The 11,647-nt window shown below is 49.1% G+C and overlaps 1 protein-coding gene across 4 annotated transcripts in view; it reads left to right on the top strand.

The window, feature by feature from the left end:
* Positions 1–9,097, top strand: part of fignl2 (fidgetin like 2) — a 51,362-nt gene extending 42,265 nt beyond the window's left edge. For all 4 annotated transcript variants that reach the window (XM_084479112.1, XM_084479115.1, XM_084479114.1 and 1 more), the window contains one exon: positions 5,931–9,097. In XM_084479112.1, the coding sequence (XP_084335238.1) occupies positions 5,931–7,969 (2,039 nt within the window). In that variant the 3' untranslated portion in view covers positions 7,970–9,097. The remainder of the gene's footprint in view (positions 1–5,930) is intronic.
* The last annotated feature ends 2,550 nt before the right edge of the window (positions 9,098–11,647 follow it).

Below are 11,647 nucleotides of genomic sequence, written 5' to 3'. Positions count from 1 at the left end.
GCAGAGGCCAGAAAGTGACTCAAGAGAGATGAAGGCAGAAGATATAGAAAGGCCAGGAAGGCGGATAACAAAAAGTAAAGGAAAGGGAAAGCGATAGCAAAGCAAAGATGAAGAGAGAGGGAGCCATATCCTTCAAAGCCCCAGCAGGAGATGGGCTCCCTCCTCTGGGGAGCGGGGCCGGGGCGGCGCGGGAGGACCTCCGTGTCGGCTGGAGCTCTGGGCAGCAGGTGTGAGAACTCCCTGCTACCGCTGGCGTCTCCTCTGTTATTACCTCTTTCTTTTAGGGCCGTGAAAGAAGGAGCAGATGAGAAGGAGAGAGAGAGAGAGAGAGAGAGAGAGCTTGAGTGCCAGTGAGAGTGATTGTCTGTTTTACTGATGGATGGCCGCCCTGTGACTCACGCATACATTTATAATAATTATCCCCGGCAACGGCAAATTATTCATGGCAGATGAAATATTTTTCTCCTCCTCGTCCAATGAGAGGCCTTATCCCGTCGGCGAATGGATGTTTTTGGAAGTGTCAGCGAATGACCTCCCACTTGATTTAACAACTTTCTGGTGGGACCCCACCCGGGAGCAGAAGCTACCCAGCAGATGCCCGGGCTTATGTGGGACAACGCGGTTAAAAGCCCCAGTGTGAGATACCCTGGGTGTAATGGCATAGGCACATAATCCCTTCAGCAAACATATCTTTATTTGAAGGGCACTACCTCAGTATGGTTAGGGCTGCAGAACACATCTTGTGTAGGCTAAAGGAAAGGGGCTCCACACCCAGCTGTGTTCAGACAGCCTCCTGTCAGGTGCTGAGATGTAGCGCCAGCGTTCAGATTGGTTGTTTTTATGATAGTACAGGTATAGCGGGCGGGGTTCTGACAGCTGTAGCCCGGGGAGAACGTCTTGCTTGATATTAATGTCATAAATCACAACTGGAGCTGGCACGACAGCGGCTTCAGCCTCTTCTTGACTCAAAGTGACGAGCCCTTCTTATGTTCACCGACCAAATGTTGCTTTGTTGATGGATGCATTTTTGGATCACTAGCCAGATCACTCGCCAGAGGTAAAACATCTGTCTGAGGTGTTATTATATTACAATGTGTAATTATGACCAAAGTACCACAGAGTCCAGTAACATCATTACATTTTGCTTTGCTAAATCACTGCAATTGGAGGTGATGCTGTCTAACGCAGGTGACAACAAGATTTTTCCATTGCTTAACTAATGGTCAAATTCCATTGGAGAGAGAACAATATGCTTGGCCTGATTTGTTTTTGCTTGGTTGAGTATTTGTAAAATGCTTTCTAAATTGCGGACGTGCTGACACACGGCATTAAGCAGTGTTGGGTGACAGCATGTCTCAAAAGAACCGCACTTACCCTTCTCGGCAAGATTCATCCAAACCTGTTTGCTAAACCTGTTGTTTACTGACACACGGTCACTTTTGACCTCAAGACACACACCTAAAGATTTCCAAATCGTGTTTTGCAATTGTTCACCTGTCATCTACAATATGGCTTTGAATGCACCGATTTTACACAGATATATTTGCAAAGAATGTACCAACATTTCATTTTGTATGTTAATTACATCTATGGTAGAAAAACAAATTTGTGTCCAAATACTGCCAGGGTCCTTCTCCTGGGATGACTATAATTACGACGCTCGCTGTGGGATTACTCCGTAATTCAGCCAGCCAATCAACCGCCCCCTGACGTTTTATCCCGGCTCTCTCGTAACACACATCTCATAAGGAACCAGTGGCAACAAAAGATTCATAGATCCCCAAGGCTCTTAGTGGCTAACTGTAGTGATTGGCTGTTGTCTCCGATCAGAGATGGGGAAAGGTGAGACGGTGGTGGTGATGGTGGTGGTGGTGGTGGTGGAGGTGGTGGTGGTGGTGGAGGTAGGTGTCAGTGCTGGGTGAGTGGAGGGGGAGGGTGTGCTCTGAACTGAATAGAGCGTTGATTGGATTGATCCACATCGCTCTTGTTTACTAGCAGCCCTCCTTACAACTGCCACAGTTTTAATAGCGGGCTCTCCCTATAGGCTTGTTGTTTCCGTGTGCGCTTTCTGCTCCTCTGGGCAGCGAGACAAACAAAAGTAGCGGGAAGGGAAGAGGTATCCCCCCCCCCATCCCTGGAAACACACACACACACACACACACACACACACACGCACACACACCCCAGGGGAGCTGTGAAACCGCACTGGAGCTCTTCTGGCTCTGGGCTTCCTGCCAAGATCACGTTTCAGTTGGTGTTAGCATGAGGTAGAGCCACCGCACGAGACTAGCGGGCACCTAGCCACCCCGGGCCCAGGAGCTGCTGCACTCTCACTCATACTCGGTCTGAACCTGGAAAGCTGGAGGAATTTCAACAAAGCCAAATACTTTTCCCCGATTGACGGCCAAATCACACCCACCGGGGCTCTTAAGGCTCCACTTGGGCGGCTGGCCCCTCCAGAGTAAAGCTCATTTTGGTGGACAAGGGCCCTGCCACTGTCTTCATCACGCACTTCCACAATAGAATGCAGCTCACACAGGTCCCTCTATAAATCCCAGGCGCACACAAAAGCTGTCAGTGGACTGCGGCTGAATAGATTAATACGATTTCCATAATTAGGCAGGCCTCTGACAATAGGATCCTTCAGGCTTTGTCTCACTAGCAACGGGATTGTCCGAGCCGCGCACGTCTGTCGGACGGTGGTCCCGCACAATGACCGCACAGACAGTAAGGCGGTCAGTGGCGGAACATCTGTCTCTCCTGGGGCCAAGAGCACACACACACACAAATGGGAAAATCTTATGTGCACACAAGCTGATTCCTTATCAAGCGCCCTGCAGCCAGTCTTCCCCGTGCTCCCACATCTCAGGATGAAAGGCGGCCTTAGAACATTCAGACATGTTCATATTCAAATAGTATTCTACTCCCTTTGAGATGGACAAGAGAAAGGCCTTCCTTCGTGTTATTTCATTAATTAATTAATTCCAAATGGTTTGCTAAATATGCAATACTTAGAAACTTGAACTGTGGGGTTTCTTGTTATAAAACCAATACCAATTAAAGTCACAATATTATTGCAATTTATAGTCTATATTCTTTATATATTTTAGCATTTAATCATATTGTGTTGCATATATTTCAACCGTCCTGTTTTGCAACTTCTAATCTTACAATTTACATCCAGTGCCTCCAGTAAATGAATGTCCACAGCGGCCCTGGTTTGTAAATATAGGAAAGATTAGAATTTGCTTTATTGTGGAGCATTTTTATTACAAACTGTGAAACATGAAGCAACTCGGCGGAGATTCAGAGAGAATAATGGGATTCTTCTTCTGATTTGAGAAAGCCAGTGTGTTATTATGGTTTTTGACAGCTGGGCTGGGCTCTGATGCAGGCGGGGCTGCATGGGGCGGTAGTGACGGTGGTGGAGGGGTGATGGTAGTATAGGGGTGATGGTGATGGTGGTGGTGGAGGAGGGGTTGGTGATGGTGATGGGGACGGTGATGGTGGGAGCATCGGGTTCTGTTCAGTTGATGGAGGGGACAGCAGTTAGCCCTTCTCAGCCGTCTCAATGTCCAGCGCGGTCCGTGGAGAGGGGAAAGAGCGCCTGCTGTCCACTCTCTCCCCTCCCCCCGTCCCCCTCCCCCCTCTCCTCTCCCGCCCTCTATCCCTCGCTCCCTCCATCGTTCCCTTTACTCCTTTCCATTCCTCCATCCCTCCCTCTCTCTCCCCGGCTGCAGATTTTATGAGCTCCCCTGGGCTCCCATCCATCTCTGTCACACACAGGCCCCATTATTGGGCCTGCTCAAAAAACTGGTGGGGCTGCAGATGGGGAGGGCCTGCAGGACATATACAGTTTCTGCAGGCAGGACAATGACCTGCGAGTCAAGCCACAAGATGTGGTCAGCTGGGTGTGGAGGAGCAAATGTCTTCCGCATGTTCGTTAAAAAAAATGGTTGGAAAGAAAGAAAAAATATGAAAGTGAGAAGAAAGAGTGTTAAAATGCAGGATTCCTGGTGGTGGTGGTGGGGATCTGTGATTTCGGTTGGCCTGAAGCTTAGGGAACCACTTGAATTGGTTTGGCCATTGGGAACTTAAGGCAGTGGATTTGAATATGAAGGACGTGATAATCCAATGGCCATCTGTTCTGCTGGACTGATCGGACTGAATAAATAACAGGCGTAATCTGAAAACACACACACACAAGGGGGGTTACCATGAGCGGAGAAAGAGGCCAAAGTTAGGGAGTGGGTGGGAGAGCGGGAAGGCAGAATAACTGGCAGAGGATATTGAGCTTTGATTTAAATGGCAATAAGAAGCCTGGCTCCACACACAGACAGATCTATGAATAATGAATCATCAGGCATCCGCTGGAAGTGGAAGGCAGTGAGGCCAGTAATGACGACTTCTCTGTCTTCTCTTCTACCTCTCTATTGCTGCTTGCGGTTGGTCTCACCTCAGGCTAAATCATGACAGTTCAATACTGCCAAGCTATGCTTGGAATGTCAAGGTAATGCTCGAGCTGAACGCAGCCTTGGTCTCTTCCAAATCGTTCTTTAGTTATAGCCTCCGTTATGCTCGGCTAAGACGGTTGTTTTACGCACACTGCAATCAATGCAATCAATTTGACTTTTTTTTTGGGGGCAAACAACACATTCGGAAATACACACTTTAAAATGTAGCCTAATTTTTATTGATTTGAAAGTGATTGGGGAATAAACCAGGATACGACTATTTGTGTTTGAATCAATTAGCCTGTGTTGATTTGGCAAGTTGATCAGTCATAACAGCATGGTGGATTGTATTTTATAACAAACATTTCCCCCTCCTCCTCTCTGTCCCCCAACAAAAAAAGGAAAAGGGTTATGTATTCATCCAATTAAACCCATTTATCTATTCCACTCTCTGGCCTGCATGTTTACTAGCTCACACGCCAGGACTTGGGATTGCAGCAGCAATGATCAATCAGAAGCCAGCCAATGCTGGAGTCAGCAAGAGGAACAGGCATTCCACTTCCCCAATGTTCCATGAGAGACTGTGCTGATGAATAGCACACTATGCTGCCATTCCAAACCCAACCCCCCGCTTTCTCTCTCCTCATTCTCTCCACACCACTGTCCACACACACACACACACACACACACACACACACACACACACACACACACACACACACACACACACACACACACACACACACAAGCAGAGACACGTACACATACACACACACACACCCCTCCCCTCCCCTCTCCTACCCTCCCTCTCTGTCCAGCCGGCCGCTGAGCCTTTGGTGCTCTGGTGCGCAGTGGGTGGGTGGGTGGGTGGGTGGATGGACGGGTGGTGGGTGGGAGGTAAGCAGGAAAAGCAGGCACAGGGAGAGATAACAATAGGTCCTCCGGGAGATGCAGATGCAAGCAGTACTGGAATAGTGGAGTCTTATCATTTCTCCAACACAAGCAAGGAAAACGAAAAAACTCAAACTTCAACTCTTCACTCTCCCTGCGAAATCCGAGCCCCTTCTGCTACCAGGCATGACGGTAGCACTAAAACAGAATCCACTCTCAACAGGATCGCAGGCCATGCGTCGATGTAGACATTAGAGGGGTGACGAGGGAAACAGCCATGAAAACAACCCAACCGATTCAATCTTATTTAACCTCTCCTTTGAAAATCTGGTTATAACAGAATCTTCCAAACATACATTCAACAATCATTGAATCAGGGCCTGGAAAGTTGAGTGGTTAGGGTGTTTGAGATTCTGGGTTCTGGCAACAACGTCCACTGTATACCTGTATGCATCCCTGAACGAGATGCCTGAACTCCACCTGCTGATGAATGACAAATGATACATGATAAATAACATGTACAACCTAAATGTAGTCTATTAGACCTTTCTAACCTTGGTTTTCCCCACGGGTTTGTGTCCGCAGGCCTGTTGAAGATGCACTGGAACCCGGAGCATGCCCAGCCCCTCAGCCAGTGGCCTGAGCAGCACCTGGACGTGTCCTCCACCACCTCCTCCCCAGCCCACAAGTCGGAGCTCTACGGGGGCCGTGGCCGCGGCTCCTACAACTACGCCTGGGCCAACGACGACATCTCCGCCCTCACCGCCTCCAACTTGCTGAAGCGCTACGCTGAGAAGTACTCCGGCGTGCTGGACTCGCCCTACGACCGCCCGCCCGCCGCGGGCAGCTACCCGGAGCCAGGGGCCTTCGGGGGCCTCAGCGGCCCCAAGACTGAGCTGGAGCCCTGGCCGCTCACGCACAGCACTGATGGCTCTTATCCCCTCGGGACTCCGGGGGGCCACGACAGCATGCCAGGGTCCAAGCCCGCGGCCCCGCCGGCAGGCCCTCCGGGGTCCGGCAGCGGGGCCAACAGTAACCTCTCGGACTCCGGCTACAGCGGCAGCAGCTCCTGCAGTGGCTCTCATTCCGGCGACTACCCCCCGAGCTACAACGGCACCTACCTGTCCTCGGGATACTGTCCCCAGCCCGGCGCAGCACTTCCCCCGGCCTCCCTCCATGCTCTTCAGACCACGCCCACCCTGGTGCCAGGCTACAGCCCCACCACCCCCATGTACAACTACTCGCCTAGCGCCTACCCCCACCAGACCGGCCTGGCCCCCAACTACAGCCACCCTTCTGCCACCTACCTGCCCTCAGGCCTGTCGGCTCCCACCCCGCTGCCCTCCAGGCCCACGGCGGTGGGGGGCAGCTACAGCTACCAGAGCGCCAGCCTCGGAACCGCAGAGTCCGGGGGATCGCTCAAGAGGAAAGCGTTCGACATGAGCCTTGAAGAGAACGAAGAAGGGGACGCTTCCCGCTACAGGAAGTACGGCTATGACCAAATGAAGGCCGAGGAGGACACCCCCTACAGTGTCAATGACAAAGGCGACCGGGGGAACGGCTTTAGGGCGGGAAGCGCGGACGCTCAGACCTTCAAGCCCAGGAAGCCCTCCTCCCAGCCCCTGGTGTCTCCTCAGTACGGGGTGGCTGGGGAGTACAGCCCACCGGCGGGGATTACAGAGGATAATGTCGGTGGAGAGCAGGGCTTCTCCCAGCTGCAGCAGCAGCAGCAGCAGCAGCACCGTTCCCACAGCCACAAGCGGGACACCCTGAAGAGCCCAGACCCCCGGCTGCTGGACCTGGTCAACGGGGAGTTGTTGGACTGCAGCCCGGGCCTCGCTTGGGGGGAGCTGGTGGGACTCACTCACGTCAAGACTGCCCTGGAGGAGGACCTGCTGTGGCCCGTGTTGAGGCCCAGCCCGGCGGTGCGGCCGCCCTGCACTGTGCTGCTGTTCGGCCCCCGCGGAGGAGGGAAGACCACCCTGGCTCGCTCGCTGGCCTCTCAGCTGGGCGCGTCCTTCTACCGGCTGAGCGGTGCCATGCTGGCCTCCAAGGGGAAGGCGGAGGCGGAGCAGATCCTAGGGGCTCTGCTTCAGGTGGCGGCGGCGCGCCAGCCCTCGGTGGTGCTGCTGAGCCAGGTGGAGGCCATGGAGGAGGAGGGGCTGAGGCAGTCGCTGTTGTCCATGCTGGAGAAAGCCCAGGTGGGCGCGGCGGCGGCGGGTCAGGTTATTATCGTCTGCGCCACCGGGCGGCCAGACCTGCTGCAGGAGTCGGTCCACCGGAGCTTCGCCAAGCGGTACCACGTCCGCCTGCCAGACGTGGGCATGCGCAGACAGGTGCTGCTGCAGGCGCTGGTCCCCCAGGGCTGGAGCCTCAGTGAGAGGGAGCTCAGTTCTGTGCTCCAACGCACCGAGGGCTTCTCTGTGTGGGAGCTGCTGCAGCTCAGCCAGCAGGCACTCTCCTCTGCATCCACCTCCACAGGGGGGGCCATGCACGGCCTGCCCACCGCCTCCTCGACCCCCACCTTCAAAGACTTTGAGAACGCCTTCTGCAAGGTGCGCCCGCACACCAACCCTAAAGAACTGGACACTTGTATAGAGTGGAGCAAGGTGTATAGCCACTGAAAATGCAGCCAAACACTGTATTGGGACTGCCATGTTGACCCTATCTTGGCTCTGAGACGACGAGCCTTGGGAATGTTTTGATGTTGTTTTGTACCTATTATTATGCAGCCAAAAGAGTTGGAAGAGCTCAAAGATGCGGGACAGCTGATCAATGTTTTACTGGCATAAACAAGCCATTGTGTGCTCTTTTAGTTTCCGCTATAAATAAACACACTACTTTATTTTTCCCAAAGAGATGAGAGAAAGGGCCTTGTTGAGTGGGACAATGGCGTGTAGTTAAAATAGCTGATTGGGCAACGAGGAAGCGTTATGTAAGGATACTCTTAGAGATCCTGATTAGCCTTGGTCCAGGACACAGCAGGTATTTATGCTGGGTGCGGGGTCCAAGATTATGGATAATCAGGGTGTTGGGAAATCCCCCTTTTCACTGCTACTCTCAGGATCGAAGTTGGATTGCCAGCCCTCTCTCATTTAAGTTTGAATTAATTTAGGATTCAGCATTTAGCAAAAAAGCCCCAGATTTTCAAAATCACATGTTTCTAGCCAAATTTACTAATAATAGTAGTGATAATAACAATAATATTAATATAATAATGATAAATAATAATAATATTATTATAATAATTAGATATGCACCAATCCCAATGAATCATATCCATTGTCTCCATAGCTTTTCACCAAACTTTATAATAATTGTCACAAGCGTATTATTCCCTTGCCAGTATAAGTCCTAGTGCCCCGCTCTGGTGCTCCTGGTCAGAACACAGTATTACTAGCACATCCCTCTCACCATCCCTCTCTGCTATTCTAGGGGCACCTTGCAGTTAACCAATGCATTTAAACACAAAAATAAACAACAATAAATGACAAAAAATAGTACAATGCACACACGATATACAGTATTATTTTTTAAATTCACTTTCTCCATTTAAGTATTTGTTTACCTCACATTCCTCGCTGAGTGCAGTTAAGTCTGAGACATCCTACTTTCATCCTACTTTGCTTTAACCCTCTGCAACCCCACAGAGGTGTGTTTTTGTTTTGTTTTGTTTTACATTTTTGCTTTACCACGTACTCATTCTTTTTTATTTTCTTTAGCGTGTAGTCTTGTTTGAAATGCTCAGGAAGAATTTCTTTACCTCAGAAATATGAATTTAAGAATGTATGTAATCTTAGGGTCTTAGCAAAAGAGAGTGATGCAGAGCAAGGGGTTTGGGGGACGGGGTGGGCGGTTTGGGGGAGAGTTAGGCGGGTGAGGGGGGCAGGGGGGGGGAGGGGAAGGGGGAGAGGGGCTGACAGTCTTGTTATACTCCACTGCAGCTGGGCTTTTACCTCTGAAGAGAAACTTGAAAATGCTACAAAGAGTAACATTGAATGTAATTCAGGTATTTCAAAGGATATTTGATGCCATAAATTCATGTTTTTATTATATATACAGATATAAATACATTTTTTTTCCTTTGTTATTTTTTTCTTGTTTCTTTTGATGGTAGATTTGTTGGTGGAGATGTGGTGGTCTTCATAAAATTGTTATGTAGAATCCCCCCAAAAGACACATCCTTTTTGTTGGACAAACTGCATATCGTTATCATGTTACGTGTTTACATATCCTGCACATTAATGTCTGTTTGAATAGTTTTATGGCTGCAGTTGACCATTATGTATTGTAAATAAATATAATAGGCACAATCATACATGTGCACTCTACAGCAACTACATCAAACTACTGAGCACAAAACCTCTTAAAAGGGACAAAGACAAAGAAAAGTGAATATGTCACAAGCATGTGGCTGCAGCTGATACAATATAAAGAATAATACATATTATTGTGAACATATTACAGACAAACCCATGATGTAGACAATCCAAAGAACAACTTTTCATCCATTTGGAAATCCCTTTTTAACAAGCTGGAACCAGGAGGTCATTCAACCCTGTGCTTCCGAGGCCACAATTTTTTGGCTGTTGCCATGGTACCAAGACGGTATTCAAAGAATGATGTTGCATTTCCTACGGTCCAATATCCTCCACTCTTGCTGTCCCACTCTCTTTCTACCTTGCTCTCTCATTTCTAATCATTCTTCTCCCTTCATTCTGCCCCCCCTCACCACCCCCCTTCTCTCTCTCTCTCTCTCTCTCTCTCTCTCTCTCTCTCTCTCTCTCTCTCTCTCTCTCTCTCTCTCTCTCTCAATGTCCCCAATGCAATCTCATTAGATTGGATTGCCCACTAGCCCCCTAGCCACCGCCATGTGGTGCATAGCCCCAGTCCCCACCCCACCCCAACCCAACCCAACCCAACCCCGTCCCCCACACACCTTCCCCATACAGATCCTTCTGGAGTCGCCATGCCCCTGATTGATGTCCAGCAACCCTATATCACAGTCCGGCCCTCCCATCCTCTACAGCTGGTGGCCTCAGTCATGCCATGCAAGCAGATCAATCAGAATCACCCCCGTTGTGCATATTGATCACTGTCTACCAAACCAAAAAGAAAACACACACATACACAATACATACACAAATGATAGGACGTAGCCTCGAGGGTCGGCTGTAGTCCAGATGTTCTCAATTACTTGTTATTTTTTCCGAGACCGAAATTAAAATGGTGACTTTTAGCGTTATTTTCTAGCAAATCAGCGACCCGTGGCTGCCCGATCTACCACTTGATGAATCAGTGTTGTTCTCGCTTTTAATCAAAACAGTTTGTCCAACAAAATTGGCTTTTTCTTAGCTGTTATTATCTCTTATCACGGTAACTTTATTATTGGTTCTTGTACATTTTCTGTAACCATTTCTACCTCATTTTGCGGCATATTGTACATGAAAGTATTTATTTCATGTCTTTTTTGTCTGTTTAAAAAAAAAAGTTCTTGAACTGTAATGGTCTACCTCAGAAAAGACTGTATTTTAAGAGAAGAGTATCACACAATATTAAACAGAATATGTCAATATTTGACCACGACTATTTATTTGTTTTTAATGACTTCAGCAGTTAAGGGACTCCAATTGGCAAGAGTGCAGAAATGACATAATGTTGATGCTTACCTCACCATCAGAATAAGGTCAGCAGAGTCACTTTAACTGATTACCAAATCATTTAATGTATCAACACACTAATGAGATTTTGTAGTGTTTGTAATATGGGCTTGGGGTGACTTCACGCAAAGTGACTTGTATGGTCTGCATCGATAATGAGGAAGGAAAACACAACAACAACAACAGAGATGAGGTCAAGCTCTGCGGTCTATTGAATTTAAGTCATTGCTTTATTGCATGTTTGTGGCTTTGCAAATGTGTGTGTTTGACAAAAGGAGAGGGAGAAGGGTGACTCACTCGAAAAGAACATTCTGAAAAAAGCTGCATGCGTGTGTGCATGTCCGTGTTTATGTGTGTGTGTGTGTGTGTGTGTGTATTAATTATGTGTGTGCACTGTTGTGAATGTAGGGGCCTTGCATGTGTGTGTGTGTGTGTGTGTGTGTGTGTCTGTGTGTGTGTCTGTGTGTGTGGGTGGTTATTGTGTGTGTGTGTGTGTGTGTGTGTGTGTGTGTGTGTGTGTGGGTGGGTGGTTATTGTGTGTGTGTGTGTGTGTGTGTGTGTGTGTGTGTGTGTGTGTGTGTGTGTGTGTGTGTGTGTGTGTGTGTTGCGGGCTCCAGAACAGCAACAGAAGCAGTGCTCACA

Source organism: Micromesistius poutassou (assembly GCF_964030765.1).
Source record: "Micromesistius poutassou genome assembly, chromosome: 15".
Classification (NCBI taxonomy): Eukaryota; Metazoa; Chordata; class Actinopteri; order Gadiformes; family Gadidae; genus Micromesistius; species Micromesistius poutassou.
Note: the sequence above shows the minus strand (reverse complement) of the source record. Positions and strands in the feature narration are given on the sequence as shown.